Source organism: Cryptomeria japonica, chromosome 1 (assembly GCF_030272615.1).
Source record: "Cryptomeria japonica chromosome 1, Sugi_1.0, whole genome shotgun sequence".
NCBI classification, from domain to species: Eukaryota; Viridiplantae; Streptophyta; class Pinopsida; order Cupressales; family Cupressaceae; genus Cryptomeria; species Cryptomeria japonica.
Window position 1 is genome coordinate 518,244,067 of NC_081405.1, and position 16,049 is coordinate 518,260,115.

Consider the following 16,049-nt stretch of genomic DNA (forward strand, 5'->3'; position numbering starts at 1 on the left):
GAATGTGAGGCAGGAAATCAGAAATGAGAATCAAAAGCATTAACATTAGGCAACAACAAACCTAATTGCAAATGAAATTAACTCCTATCACATTCAATGAAAGAATTGAAGATAAGATGTAATCAAGAAATGCAAACCAAATACAATCTCCTTCAATTGACCTCCATTGTTTTTCTTTCTTCTTCAAATATGTTGTGTATCTCACCTACAAAACACAATTACAAGTGAAAGCAAGATTTGCAAGCAAAATTGACAGCGTAAGGATACTCGGAAAATGTGGTTGAAATTGAATGAGAAAAGAGTCCAATTTATAGAAAAACTGAGTATTGATTAGATGGCTAAGATTGAAAAGATTTTTGGTTAGATGGATGAAATTTATTGAGTGTATAGTAGAGCTGCCATTTGGGTAAGGATGAAGATAGAAGAAAGCAAATGGGAAGATATTATGAGAATAAATAATAAAATCCTTAATTATCTTATCAAAAATACCAAATTAGCAAGTTGAAAATATCAGGAAGATTTTAATAATTAAAAATTATTAAATATCTTCATTTGAAAAGATAAATAGAAGAATAAAAAATAAATAAAATATCCTCTTATAAGATAATTAATAAATAAGATTTATTAATTATCTCCTTACAAAAAAAAAAAGATTTTTGAATATGCATACCTCATTTTGAAATTTAAAATTAAGATTAATGAGATATTGCCAAAAAGATTGATATTTGAAAATCAAGGAAAGATATTAGTTTTCAAATTTGAAAATTAGGAGGATTTATGATAAGATTTAATAATTAAAAATTACTAAATATCTCCACATAAGAGGATAAAATGGAAGAATAAAAATCAAGAAAAGTAGGAAATAAAGATGAATTAATAAATAAAATTTATTAACTAGCAATCGCACCTTAGTGTGCAATGGGTACACTGAGGATATCTTTGATATTGTATTTAAGTTAGTTTTGGACGTTATTTGTACAAATTATTTTTGGAAACTCATTTGAATTGGAAGTAACTAATAATACAATGGTGTTACGAATAAGGGAAATTAGTGTATTGTAAAACTTGTACCTGTAGAGTATGAAAGAGAGATATAATTAGAAAGTCAAAAATTGTACAAATTTTGTTACATGCTTGATTGTTTAACATTGATTATTGAATATTTGTAGATTTAGTAATTAATATTTTTTAAAGGAACTATTTGTTGAATTGGTTGTAAGTTGAAAAAGTCTAGATTTAATGTATACATTATAAATATACAAAAACAAGTGATTTATTGAACAAACCTGGAGATCTTTTCACTTGTAGTAATAATAGAATAGTATTACGAATAAGTGTTCGATTATCCTTTTGTAGAATTTGAACCTGTAGAGTATGGAAAAGAGATATAATTAGAATTTGAATATTGTACAACTTTTGTTACATGCTTGTTTGTTTAACATTGATTATCAAATATTTATAGATTTAGTAATTCAAACAAAATTAGGGGAAGTATTTGTTGAATACTTTGAAAGTTTAAAAAGTATGGTTTTAATGTATACATTTTAAAGTTACGGAAACAAGTTCTTGAGTGAACTAAAACCTGGAGATCTTTTAACTTGTGTTTGTAGAACTAGTATTTGATAATGCTAGCAATCGCTCCTCCTCTTGTTTTCGATGAGCAACATATGGGTTGCTTTGCATGCGTGAATATCTTTCGAATGTGAAGGTGGGATGTATGCAGAGACTTGCGAGTTCACGATCTCTTGAGATAGATGTAAATGTCAATCTTTGACGATCAATGTTGCTGATGTCAATTGTTGCTCGTTGGAGTGTGAGCCCCTGTGATTTGTGTATAGTTAACGCCCATGCCATTTTTAGTGGTATTTGATGATGAACACCATGAATCACAAGGGTTATAGGAACATTTTTTGGTTGATTATGATCCCACATTGATCCTCTATAATTTTTGAAGCGAACAACAACAAATAATGGAAGTTGAGGTGGTCTTTCTCCATGTCTATATACAATTGCTTTAACTTTTCCAAGTGCACCATTTACAAGCACTGTTTCCACCCACAAATTTGTACCTAACATAACCTTTTGGCCAATACATAGGAGTATGTTAGATTCAAGTTCTTCTTCTTCTATATTTGAGCCTATTGATCCCCTAAGTTGCTCTGCTATGGATAATGTTACTAGCATTGTTGAAGATAACAACATACGTTTATTATGTGAAGATACCATTTCATTTCTTGCAAATAGATGTATGGAGGATGAGAAATGGGATTGCTCTTCAGTTTTGAGTGAGGAGCTTGATCGTGACATTAGAAGTTGCCAATCTGCAATTGTAGGCTATGCATTTCATAGATTTGAGAGAAGGGCACATAAACTAATTTGTGTTGGATCGTCTCCAATTTGACGAAATATTTTGTTCAAAGTTATAACTGTTGTGAAAGAATGCCACAATATTCCCCCATAAGAAGTTGAATCATACATAGGGATATCTTTGACTGGTGGTAGCTGGCCTAAGTCACCGAATAGCATGATTGATTGTCCTCCAAATGGGATATGATTTTGGCTTGGGAATGCTTCATGTAATCTGCTGTCAATTTGTTGTAGTAACTTTGGGCCAATGAAACTCATTTCATCTATTGGAATGTATCGAATGAAGTACATGCTCTCTTGGAATGTTGCTAGCGTTTGTCCTTGTAAGGGGGCCATATCTTTTATTGGTATTCTCAAGGCATAATGAATTGTTGATGCTTGTATGTTGAATGCCACAATACTTGTTGGTGTAGGAAGTAGTAGTGGTGATTGGCCAATTGGTGCTGAGCTCATCAATGCAATCTTGATGCTTTTAATCAAGTGAGACTTTCCAGTTCCAGCTGTTCCTTGAACAATTATCTTAAGTGGCAGCTGCAAAGTAGTGGCTTGTAGGTGTGAAACAACTATATCATATGCTTTTTTTTGTTCAATAGACAGGTGAAGTTGGGTGTTTTGATTGAGATCATAGGGAGCTTGAAATGTTGGCCGATTTGAGTCTATGAAAGTAGTAGCTATTATTTCTTCTTGAGGATTTACATGAGCCTCTCCTCAATCATGGTTGAGGTCAATTCCACGTCGGCCAAGCATGTCAATTTCATCAATGTGCATAGGAAGGCCTGGATATAGACTTGATAAGATTTGCCATTCATTAGGTATATCTTCTTGCATGCGGTCCTCCTCAATAGGTGGGCTTCCAGTATTAGTTTCTTCATCTGGTTGCAGAGGTGTGCACCGCACATGCTATGGTTGGTAGTAGCAAGAGAAAGTTGCCCATTTTTGCATAACTTGGTCATCTGATGTACCCATATCATTCTGAATGTTGCGAAATGGATGGTATAGTAGAAGTTCAGTCCAACAGAATGCTTGGAAAGCTTTGTCATCTTTTGTTGGGATGCTTGTGAATCATGGAGATACTCGAACAATGGCTGGTGTGGATCGTTCTTTCCATTGGTTGTGCTTGCGATATGCTTTGAAGGTCCACTTTTGAGTGACTTGAATAAGTGACAATGTTTCTAGATGTGTAGGTCATCCCATGTAAGCATCTATATAACTTGGGGACGTGGTTGTGGATGTGGGTGAGATTGAAACACGTTGAAAGTTTTTTCGGTTTACATTTAAAGAAACAAATGTCTTCCTGCATATGGAGAGTGGTAATTTTAACAGAAGGTGGCAAGTCTCTTGAGCACCAATGTCTCGATCTACAAGAGTATCAGTAAGCATTTTTCAAAAGGCAATTGGGGCAGGTTTGTTAGGCTCAAAACTGGTTGAAATGCGAGATAGCATAGCATGGTATGTTTCAAATTTTTGTTCGGCTTTTGCTACATATTTTGCGATATATTTTAGAACTGCATTTATTGAGAGAATAGGTTGGAAATCTACATTGGCCCTCCAAATAGAGAGTATAGATGGGTTGTGAAGATTCAAGCGGTCATCATTTCTTGCAGGAGTTGTTTAGGTTGGCCATTATCATCATTGGAGAGGATTGATTTCTCTTGCATGTTCCAAGGGGCTTTATAATGACAAACAAGAGATGTCCCTTTTTTCCTGAGACAAGTTTGTAGGGTGCACTTTGTGTGGCATTGTACACGGTTTGCCAATTCACTATAGTCAGTGGAAAGGTCTGTTGTCATTATCATTCTTGTGTCCATCAAGCAAGGATCATCAATAAGAGATCTACAAATCATTATATTTCTTAATTAAATGGTTTTTGGGTTCCATGCAGAGACATATCTATCAATGTAGTCAAGTGCATTTTGTACTTATTGAATGTTATTCCACTGTAATTTTTCAAAGTCAGGTGCTTCATGGAGCCAAATGAAACCATGGATATGTGTAGATCCTCTGTGTTGCCACTCATACTTGCGAAAGGAATTTTTAGTGAGTAATATAAGTAACAAGTGTTGTAGTACAAGATTACAATAGTTTAAGAATTATACCTATACCAATAGTCTTTTGCACTAAGGAGTTTTTTCAAGACCTCTTCACGAAATGCTGTAAATTTGTGGTGCATGTATATTGCAGTAAGGTATGGGTTTTGAACTATATTTTGTATCCTCCATATAGAAGCTACATATGGATTTGTAGGTGCATTGGATGACATGATACTATGCAAGTCTGGCCATTTTGTATCTGTTGCACTAAGGGTGAAGAATGGTATTGGGCAACCAATCTGAATAACCATGTCTGAGAGCTCTCCTCTATGCTGGTTCCAAAACGGGCGTGTGCCACGAATTGATGAGGTAAACCACATGAGTTGGTCAGCAAGCTTGTCATCAGGCAAGTCCTTTAGTCTTTGGTGTAGATCAGAAATTGTTGTTGGTAGTGAATCATCTAGTTGTCTTTGCACAAAAACAGAGGATGTGGCTTGACTTCGATGACGCATCAGTATGTTTAGTATGAAGTGTCTAAATCGTGGGTGTTGCCCAAATCTATTATCATGGTATCGTAGAAGATGCAAAGCATATTCGTGTAACTTAACTTCTTTGGTACCTTGGTTGTCTTGTTATATGCTCTGTTTTTCCTCTTTGTAATGCGCATATATTATAGAGCTTGCAATGTGTGAAGAAGCAAAATTAGTGTTTGGAATCTTAATAACCATAACTTAAATGATTTCTAAAACTTTCAACTTCCTCACATGACTTTGGTTGCTTTGGTTATAACAGATTCTACAAGTACTTGCATACATACTTCTCAGTGCACATCACATATATCAAGTAACTACAATGTCTCCTTCCTTTTCTGTATTTATTCATTTTCAGAAAACAATATAGGAGTGTCATAATGATGTTCATAGTTATACAATGATATTGTCAATGATTTAGTTTTGTATCTGTTTCCTCCAATATATCCTAAAATTGGTTTGTGAAGAACAAAATAGAAATCCCGACATCTCAAATATAAAAAACAAACATGAAAAAATTTACAGCCGTATTTATACAATGTTAGAATGAAATGGGTACTCATTATGTGAAGAATTTCATTTTAAATTGATCATTCTCTTTCAAGTCAATTTTTTTCCAGTTCTATTTATCATCAATAATTGGACGAATTCCACTATGGTAAATCTCATTATAAAATGCAGTTGCGGCCTAGTTATTGAATTCATCTCCAAAATTTAGAAATTTCGTTTTATCATAAAATTTGATTTCTTGACTTCAACAGGACTCCATATTATAGACTATATAAATTTTTTGTTATCTCAGGTCTGCAACTTGCCTTTGTGTCATAGCCCTTTCGAAAGGATTTTATAAAATTGTTAGGATTGACAACTTCAACATCAGCTTCGACCTCAACCATGGAAGCATTGGGATTCCCATAGAGAATGTTTTCCTTAATTCTATAGCAAAATAAGATAGGTTCCTGACTTACCCATCCAATTAAATTTCAAATTCTAGTTATAATTAATAAATATTGTTAATAAATGCATCTAATTGAAATTTAATTGACATGTTTACACTTATATAGTTTAATTAAATAATTCTTATGTTCACTATTTTGTATACAAATTAATAATGCATCACCTCAAATGAGTATTAGTTACATTAAACAAATACAAATTTTGTTAAAACTCAAATTAAAACTTTTGCCTTACTAATATTTCACTAAATTTCAAACAATAAAATAAAACAAAACAAATTTAAGAAAATAACATACTAGTTACAATAAATAAATATTTCTAATATTTATAACAAATATTATTATTAAACTAAAAATTATTAAGGCAAGTACTCGCCACTATGTGGCACTTGTTATGATTTTGTTGTTATGTTTTATCTTTTGTGTAATTTCTTCACAACTAACTTGTTCTCCAATATTATTTTATTCTGTGATATTCAACAACAATTAATGTTACTCATCTCTCAAAGAAATATTCAACAATAACTGATTTTACCACTTTATATAACTTGCTTGTTATTGTGATTTCTATTTTAAGATTTTATTATAATTCTTCTTTCTCTGACTATTAAATGTCCTGTGGTAATATACCAGATTCATAGAAACAAGCCATGCATATTTTATTATTCACTTGAGTTCTTGTCTAATTAATTATTTTTCATAATCCATACAAACTGATCTAGTTTCCCAAAACAGGTATATGGTAGCATTTGACATAGATGTTTCTCTTTCTGAACAAAGTTCCAACAACTAATTTCCTCTCCTCAAAATAGGTATACAATCGCATTTAATAGAGATATTTCTCTTTTCTTTTGAAGAAGTTAAAACTAGCATATGGTTCTTAAAATTAGAAAAAAATCTAAAATAAATGAAATTTTCTTTTGTTAATTTAATTTTTAAAAATTAAATTAAAAATAAATATAAATTATTTTAAAAAAATATTTAAATGATATTTGCAATATTTGCAGGTTCCTGAATCAGTTAGACATGTTTTTTTTTAATGTAGCATTGCTAGAGAAATCTGGTTACTATTTGGTATTGCTATTCATAATCAATTTACTATGCTCAATGTTATAACTAGGTATATTAAGGGTCTGAAAAAAGACACTAACCTCTTTTGGTCTGTTCTTACTTCTGAGATTTTATGGTACATTTGGAAAATTAGAAATGAGGATAAATTTTAGGGCATAGGTAGGGTCCTTATTGAGTCTTTTCATAGACTCACCCTTCACCGAATTCTCTTGCAGGTATCAGTGACGATGAATATTGAAAATAACAAATTCTTTCGGTTCATAAAGGATGGAAACACAAGGATGTATTTGTTGATTGTAATTAGGGAAATGGCGGATTCCAATTGCTTTGGGCAACATTGGAATCCGCCCAATGGGGCCAGCCCCTTTCTCCAACGTGTAGGGTTGGGCCCTATACCTCACGACACTCCATTAAGCCCCACACTACATAATAGAACCTCACGCCACATTCTAGCGTGCTCCACAAATAGGGCCAACCCTATCCTATTAAGGCAGTTCAGATTAAAGAGTTTCAAATAAATTAAAAGTCATTTATATTAGGCCGACATAAAAGGATCTTACATCACATATATATAAGACACATTCACCTCATTCATAATACAATTAACATACATCCTTCAAGCGAAATACATATCTGCTAATGATGCGAAGTATACATCTGATTAATGTGAAAGTTGGTGAAGGAGCAATATTACAGCGAATCACATCTGTTATACCAACAAATTACATTTGCCATTAAAGGTGTGAAACTCATCCATGAGGAGAGCGAATTGAGGGCTAAGGATTGCAATCCAACAAAGAGTAGACTTCATGTGCAATATAATGCAGACCTAGGGTTTGGACCTGATTGCTGTTGGAAGCGGTAAAGGGGGCAGACTTGACAACTTGATGCTTGTGAAAGTATAGTCTTATGGAAGACATTATCAGCCCTAAGTGCAATCACCTTCAAGTACTTGAGATAAGTGTTGTAATCTTCATATGAATATAATCCATAATCAGATCTGAGGATCTTTCCTGGCTAGGTTTTTCCTCCTAGGAGGTTTTCCCAGGGTAACCGTGTGCTGTTCTTATTTTGTTCATTTCTTGGTTATGCTTAAATCTAGTAAACCATAAATCTTTCATCTAATCAACTTAGTTAGCAATTAAATTCTGATTTTCTGAGTTTACATTAATCTAAAAGTGCTAAAAACAACATGGTATCAGAGCCAAGTTGTACTAACCGTAATCAGATCTAGCATCCTGTAGCCTAGATCTTGCACTTTCTTGTTGTCGTAAAATTGATGACAGGTTCCAGGATCGAAGAGAGATTAAAAAGGTTTTGTGATCAAAGGTTTAGCATGGTCACATCTTGGTCCTATATGCTTGAAGATCTGACTCTTCAACATCATTCAAGCTAAGTATTTTTGAGTCATTGCATTCTTGATTGCAAGATATATTATACTCAACTTATCCAAAAGTATTATTGTTTGGCTGACCGAGTTCTAGGTCATATTGATTTTTTTAATCTAATTGTCTTAGTTGGTAGACTTATCTAATATAGAAAATTATTTAGATATCATCATTTGCATACTTTTTTTTTAGAACTTAGAAGGTATTCTAAATTTCTGTTTGAGTGTTGCAAGGTATTATAGATCTATTCTTCTTTAATGTTTTGATTGGAATCATGAATGTCTTGGACTCATCATCCACAATTATCATCTATATAACTATGATCTAAATACTTGTTATGTTCTCTGCATATGTAATTTAGATATTGTTATTATGTTAAATAATATGGACTGGTTCTATTATTGACTTTTGATCTAAAAGTTCTAAGTGTTCTTGTGATGAATACTTATACTTATATGCATTCTAAGTGAGTAGCTATGCTTGGTTGAGTTATGTTTTTAATGATCTTCATTCATGACATTTTCTTTGTTGACTTGAGTTCTACTTGACATGAACGACTTATGAAGATATGTACAGTCATGAGGAGCTAATGATTGTTTGCCCTGACATCATTGATATAAGTATGCCGACTGAGGTGTAGGAATTTGATGTTCTATTAATTATGGAGATGAACTCTTAATGAACAGATCGAGATCACTTTGACTTAATGTGTAATCTTACTAATAGGTGTTCCTGATAGAAAAGTTTAGTTGAAAGATGATTTGCAATCATGTTCGTAGTATGCAAGGGTTAATGCTAGATGAAGAAACTTATTACACATCTCTGTAGTTCGTATAATATAGATCTTCTTTATGTGTTTTTTGACGTATGAGATTCTTCTACTATCATAAACTACCTTGAGATCTGATCAAGTATAAGTTGTGCTTGGTGGTTAACAAAGAGTATAACTAATAAGTATTTCATTAATATCATTTTGTAAAATGATGTTGTTGTTAGATCAATTTTATCAATGCTCACTTGTTTTGATTTACTTCTGATTACTTCCTTTGGACTGAACTGCAAATAGTTGAACTAATGGATATTATGGCTGCATTCAGTCTTTGGTCTTTTCTATGTTCTTTCTTTTGATTTGAGTGAACTATTACTTTCGTTTATTGTTACACCAATGTTATAAGTTGTTTTAGTAATCATGTGTTTCAGAACATATCTTTGAGATGTTCTCAACTTTCAGATCTGACCATTGATGTGAAGAATGAGATCTACTATAAATATTTTATGAAGAAGTTATGTGTGGCTTCTTGTTGTTTTAGAAGTGTATTAAATACATCTTTTGCTCTTGATGTTTTAGTGCAAACCTTTCTTGTCTGGTTTATGATCAACTTTGGACCTTAATGGAATCTTGAGTTCTGATAATTGTAGATTCATCACTTCTCCTATAAGAGGTTGATAGGGCATGGTTGAATGATTTGTGAGGTTTGAGCATTCGTTATTGTGCTTACTCCGTCGTCTGTTCTAAGAGATTGAATTCATATCTTGTCTTACTAAAGTTGCATAATGTTGCTATTCATTGGCTGAAACTATTTTTAACAAATCTGTGATTCTATTTATAAGATTTCGCAATTAATCTCTTAAGATTTTCGTTTTCTATTGATGACATTTGATTGACAATCTTGTTGTGTAATCTCTTGATGGAAGTTATCCTCATCTTATCTCAACAATTGTGCTATGAGTCCACCTTATTGATTGAAAGATAGATGGACAGGATCCTTGAGATTAACATAAAAGATTGATTGTGCAGAAGTTAAGAGGGAGCACCTCCTTCTGAGTTTGGTATATTCTAACTTATGTTGGTTGATTACCTTTTATTATGAGTATTAGCATGGAATTTTTTTTTCTTGGGTCAAGCATTTTTAATTTCATTATGATTGAACTGACTTGATGCTTAAGTGTATGGTTTCCTATCCTTAAGTATTGGAAATTGGATCTTTTAGTGGCTTGGAGTGCTTCTGAAATAGGGCATACTAATTCTTCAAGGGAAATTATTGGGATGGGCAGTTCGAGGGCTTTGGAAGCTGTGACTGGACACAACTGCTGCTGAGAGGGAGTTCCAGCTACTTTGGTATATCTTGAGGGGTATGAGATTCAAGATAGATTGAAGAAAGCCCTGTATGGCCTCAAATAGACCTCTCGTGCTTGGTATGAAAGAATTGATAAAAACTTGTTAAGTTAGGATTGTGTAAAAATGATGCTGACTCTAACATCTACTTTAAGTTATCCAATGATGAAATGCTAATTCTAGTTCTATATGTGGATGATTTATTTCTTACTGGTAAAGATGAACTTATCATTAGATGTAAGAAAGAACTAGCTTCAGATTTTGAAATGAAGGACTTAGGTCTAATGCATTATTTACTAGGTCTAGAAGTATGACAAAGACCTAATGAAATGTTTTTAAGTCAAGGCAAGTATACTATTGATATCTTGAAAAGATTTAGAATGATGGATTATAAACCTATGTCTACTCCTATGAAATCTAAGAAGTCAAGTGTTTCTGTAGCTAATTTTGATTTTGCAGATCCATCGAAGTACAGGCAGTTGATTGGATCATTGATGTATCTAGTTAACACTAGACCTAACATATGCCTTGCAGTGAATGCTCTCAGTTAGTTCATGAGCATGCTCAAACATGGTCATCTTGTTGCAGCCAAGCACATCCTAAGATATTTGCAAGACACAATTGATTATGGGCTGAAGCTGCTTAGGTTCAGATTGGTCAAGATGTGTCACAAACAAGGAAAACACTTCAAACATTCACCCGTTGCGATCTCTTGGACCTACAAGGACAATCCTCAGTTGCATTGAGTATTGCCGAAGCTAAATACATTGTTGCAAGTGTTGTAGTGTGGTTTCTCAAAATTCTTGTTATGCTGTTTTGATTTATTATTAGGGTTTAATAGAGATACCTAACAATTCAGTGTTTTATGGTAGGACAATCCTGTGTTGTAGATGTTCTCACCAAGTCTCTTGAAGCTTGAGTACTTCAAAAGATAGACTTGGAGTTGTGGAGAACACCGTCTTGGTTGAGAGGGAGTCTCAACCTCAGTGATACATTGTGTTGTATCAACCACCCTCTGCGGGCAATGTAAGGTGGTATTGTAATCTTCTCAGGGAGAAGAGCAATTGTTAACCATCCTCTGCGGGAAATGTACGATGGTGGAAAAGATCCCCTCCACCCTCTGCAGGCAATGTAAGGTGGATCCAATCTATGCTTGTGTGCGAGCTGGAAGATTATGTTATGTAGTTCCATTCTATGCTTGTGTGCAAGATGGAAGACTACAATATTCTGATTGTGTTTATTCCATTCTTTGCTTGTGTGCAAGATGGAGGACTATGTTTTCATTCTATGCTTGTGTGCAAGATGAATGACAATGACTATGTAACTCCACTCTATGTTTGGGTGCAAGATGGAAGATTATGATGTTACATTCTTCTTTGGGAGAAGACTGAGGTAAAGGCAATAAATGATGGATATGCATGATGGATAGCATGGAAAGACTCCATGATGTGCATGAATAATTGTGTACGTATTCATGACTTGCAAGTGTGCATGTTAAAGGTTTTGGATTCACCCTCCTTAGGCAGTACAAGATGGATACTATGGGCTACTATTTGTGGCTACTTGTTGTGATCCTCTCTCAGAAGTATTTGAAGTTGACAGCTAAGTTCGGATTACAATTTAAACATTGTATTTATTACTTAGGGCTGGGTCCTAATCTTGTAACCTGGTTGTAAGATTATCTTTCTCCCTAATTAAGAGGGAGTGTTGATTGTAATTAGGGAAATGGCGGATTCCAATTGCCTTGGGCAACATTGGAATCCGCCCAATGGGGCTAGCCCCTTTCTCCAACGTGTAGGGCTGGGCCCTATACCTCACGACACTCCATTAAACCCCACGCTACATAATAGAACCTCATGCCACATTCTAACGTGCTCCACAAATAGGGCCAACCCTATCCTATTAAGGCATTTCAGATTAAAGAGTTTCAAATAAATTAAAAGTCATTTATATTAGGCCGACATAAAAGGATCTTACATCACATATATATAAGACACATTCACCTCATTCATAATACAATTAACATACATCCTTCAAGCGAAATACATATCTGCTAATGATGCGAAGTATACATCTGATTAATGTGAAAGTTGGTGAAGGAGCAATATTACAGCGAATCACATCTGTTATACCAACGAATTACATCTGCCATTAAAGGTGCGAAACTCATCCATGAGGAGAGCGAACTGAGGGCTAAGGATTGCAGTCCAACAAAGTGCAAACTTCGTGTGCAATATAATGCAGACCTAGGGTTTGGACCTAATTGTTGTTGGAAGCGGTAAAGGGGGCAGACTTGACAACTTGATGCTTGTGAAAGTACAGTCTTGTGGAAGACATTATCAGCCCTAAGTGCAATCACCTTTAAGTACTTGAGATAAGTGTTGTAATCTTCATATGAATATAATCCATAATCAAATCTGAGGATCTTTCCTCGCTGGGTTTTTTCTCCTAAGAGGTTTTCCCAGGGTAACCGTGTGTTGTTCTTATTTTGTTCATTTCTTGGTTATGCTTGAATTTGGTAAACCATAAATCTTTCATCTAATCAACTTAGTTAGCAATTAAATTCCGATTTTCCGAGTTTACATTAATCTGAAAGTGCTAAAAACAACAGTATCTCCACAAGATGGAGAATGGTTATAAATGGAAGCAGGCAATCAGAGGGAAGCAGGATGTAGACCTAGCACTGGAGGCCCTGGGAGCAAAGGTTACCAAAGCTAGAGATCCTGTTAAAGATCAGATCCAGCTGCTCACAAAACTACTTGATGGAAAGCAAGTTGTGTGGATGGAGGGCCCCACGGGATGGACTACATGGGTAGATGCATCGCATGAGAAAATTCTGTGTTGATAATCCGCTGGCAGCTTTGAGAATAAGTGGTTATCGACTGACAGCTTTGAGAATAAGTGGTTTTTTGTATAAAACATTATAGTTTTATGTTCTAAAATTGTATTCCTCCGTGTATATAGCTTAGTAGACAATCTATTTACAGTTTTGTAAATCTGGGCCGATGGTCCAAGTAGACATTCCAGCCACTCCTTTTGTAACAATGTTTATCTCCTTATATGCAATACAAAAAAATAAAAATAAAAAAAATATTTAAATATATTTTACATATATCATTGTATTCATGTTTCTTTATATTATCTTCTAAAATTATTTGTAATTTAAAAAAAAATTATTTTACTTGAAATAATTCATAATAATTTTACACCTCACTTTAAAAAAAAACTGATTGCCTTATATTAATTTATTAACCAGCTTTTAACTGTTAAAAGGGAATGGCATTATAAGAATAGCCTGAGCAAACTAAAGCTGTTATGCAGCTCTTATTTATATATGCAGACAAAAATATTAATGCAGAAGTTTATTACTTGTGAAAACTTGATATCATTAAGCTCTTATTTATCTTTAAATATGCAGACACAAACATTAAATTCTCTTTCTCAGCCATTGAACTTAACATATTTACAAGAAAATTTAATCTGCAACTAAACATTATGGACGAAAAACAAAAAAATAGTAACCTGGAGCTAAAGCAATGGTGTATCAATGGCACCCATAGTCACAATCACAGACAGAAGATCGGAATAGTTCGCCAGATAGGAGTCTCTCCTTCAACACCAATTTTGCAGGCATGAACAAATTTGCGAGGCTCTACGCCATTGATGTTCTCCAACTGAGCAGGCCAGAATGACGGCCCTTCAAACACATGCCAGGCAGAATTCTCAGAAAAGACCTTATTACATTCACACAATAACTCAGAGTGGTGACAGTCCACAATCCACAATTCAGTCCCAACGGGGCAAAGCTGCTTCTTGGAGCAAAATTTACTGTCAAAATCGGGAACCCTGTCTATAAAAATCCAGCCACCTGTAGATTTATCGTACTTCAGAAGCCCTCCACAGGGTTCCACCCTGGACCATTTTAACAAATAGAGCTCATTTTTCAAGACGGCAACTGTAAAGCGTTCGATGTCCTGCGGCAGGAACTCGGGAATAAATGTCCAGAGGTTGGTCGCGGGATCGAACCTCTCCGCGGCGCAAAACAGTGGATGAGAACTGATAAACGAGGGTATGACGAAGAAATAACCGTCCATGGCAAAACCCTTGCGGAGAGCATTAGACTGTTTCATTTCAGGGATCCTCTCCCACTGGTTGGTCCGCAGATCGAGCCTCTCGGCTTCCCTAAACTTCATCGTGCCGGAACCCTTGGTTGGAAAGCCGCCGGCAACGTAGAGGAAATCGTCGATGACAGCGCCGGAAAAGGAATTCAGATCTCTCGACACAATCATGGGCGGCAGGGGTTTCCAGCCGTTGAAATCAGGGGAATATATCGAAAGGCTTTTCTGGTTCTCAGAATTGCGCACCAGAGCCAGAACTTGACCTGAAGAGGGCGAAATAGAAATTACAGAAATTTGCCCTCCGGTTTGGGGAACTACCAGAGAGAGAAATTGCTTGTCAGAGACAGGCCTTGAGAGCCACTGTACTCTCCCTGTGTCGAAAGCATCTCTGGTCTGTATAAGGCAGATGCTTTCAAATACACCGTTCTGGCCAACCGGGAAGATTGTGTTCACCAGTTCCAGTTGCTGCCCTCGTCTGGAATTTGAAGGCAGTCGCGCAAGCCACAACATCTTTTCTTGTCTTGTAAAGACCTGGAGATTTCTCAAATGTATTTATAGACCATTTTGCCCCAATTCGCATATCGTCTTCCACACGGTCTTTGCTTCCCCTGCAAGAAATTTTAGTAAAAACAAAGGTGCTGTCACATCTGGAACCATAAAAAGTCATGAACGCGGGCAATAAATTTCAACTTTGAAACAGTCATTGGATGTGGACATTCCGTCTTTATATAAGAGATTGCAATAATTTAAAACTCGAATTCTGAACGACTTTGATGGATCGAATCCTCTGCACAAAACAAAATAACTTTAGATTTAGTATGGGTAAGGAAGAGCAGCAAACTATTCGCTGGGAAGAGCATAGGATTGGCTAGGGAAAGGAGAAATAATTGGAATTCAAGGAATGTATCTGATCGCAGAGATTGCTGACGCAAGGGTTTTAACAATTGGAAGAATCTGAAACTGAACCCCCGCCATGATCGAATTGGGGAAAGCTTGGGTACTGGTGCAAACACTGTCGGCGTTGGCGAACAGAGAAGAGCAATCAAGGATGACATCATCTGAATTGTCGATCGATCTTGTTAACTGCGAAATAAAAACAATTTCTGGCCTGCCTCGACAAATAGCAAAAATCAGGATTTTTTTGAAGAAAATAAAGATGAATTAAAACGAAAAGATGAATTAAGACGTATCTAATTTCAACAGATATCCCAATATGTAATGTCTCCATTTTAAGCAAAATTGATCTGTGAGCAATTAGCAGAATTTTCTCATAAGCTTTTTGATGAGTTATATAGAACTTGGTTATTGGTGAGTCTTGTGATACTTTCAGAATTGATATTTGGTTTCTTCGGAGCTCTCCAAACTTTTTGGAGTATGATATTTGATATTTTATCAAGTCATCGGGTTGCTTTCAATTGGCCGCAGCTATTCTAGCTCTAAAACAGACCTGTCATACAGCGTGTTAGTGACAGG

The 16,049-nt window shown here is 35.0% G+C and overlaps 1 protein-coding gene across 1 annotated transcript; it reads right to left on the reverse strand.

The window, feature by feature from the left end:
- Window positions 1-13,819: 13,819 nt before the first annotated feature.
- Window positions 13,820-15,705, reverse strand: LOC131070316 (uncharacterized). Its single transcript, XM_058005822.2, has one exon. The coding sequence runs from the start codon at window positions 15,084-15,086 to the stop codon at window positions 14,025-14,027; it is 1,062 nt and encodes a 353-aa protein (XP_057861805.2). The 5' UTR covers window positions 15,087-15,705; the 3' UTR covers window positions 13,820-14,024.
- Window positions 15,706-16,049: the final 344 nt, after the last annotated feature.

What these genes read in the sequence shown, in the direction of transcription:
- LOC131070316 (XM_058005822.2), bottom strand. Translation starts at nt 15,086, where the DNA reads ATGTTGTGGCTTGCGCGACTGCCTTCAAATTCCAGACGAGGGCAGCAA.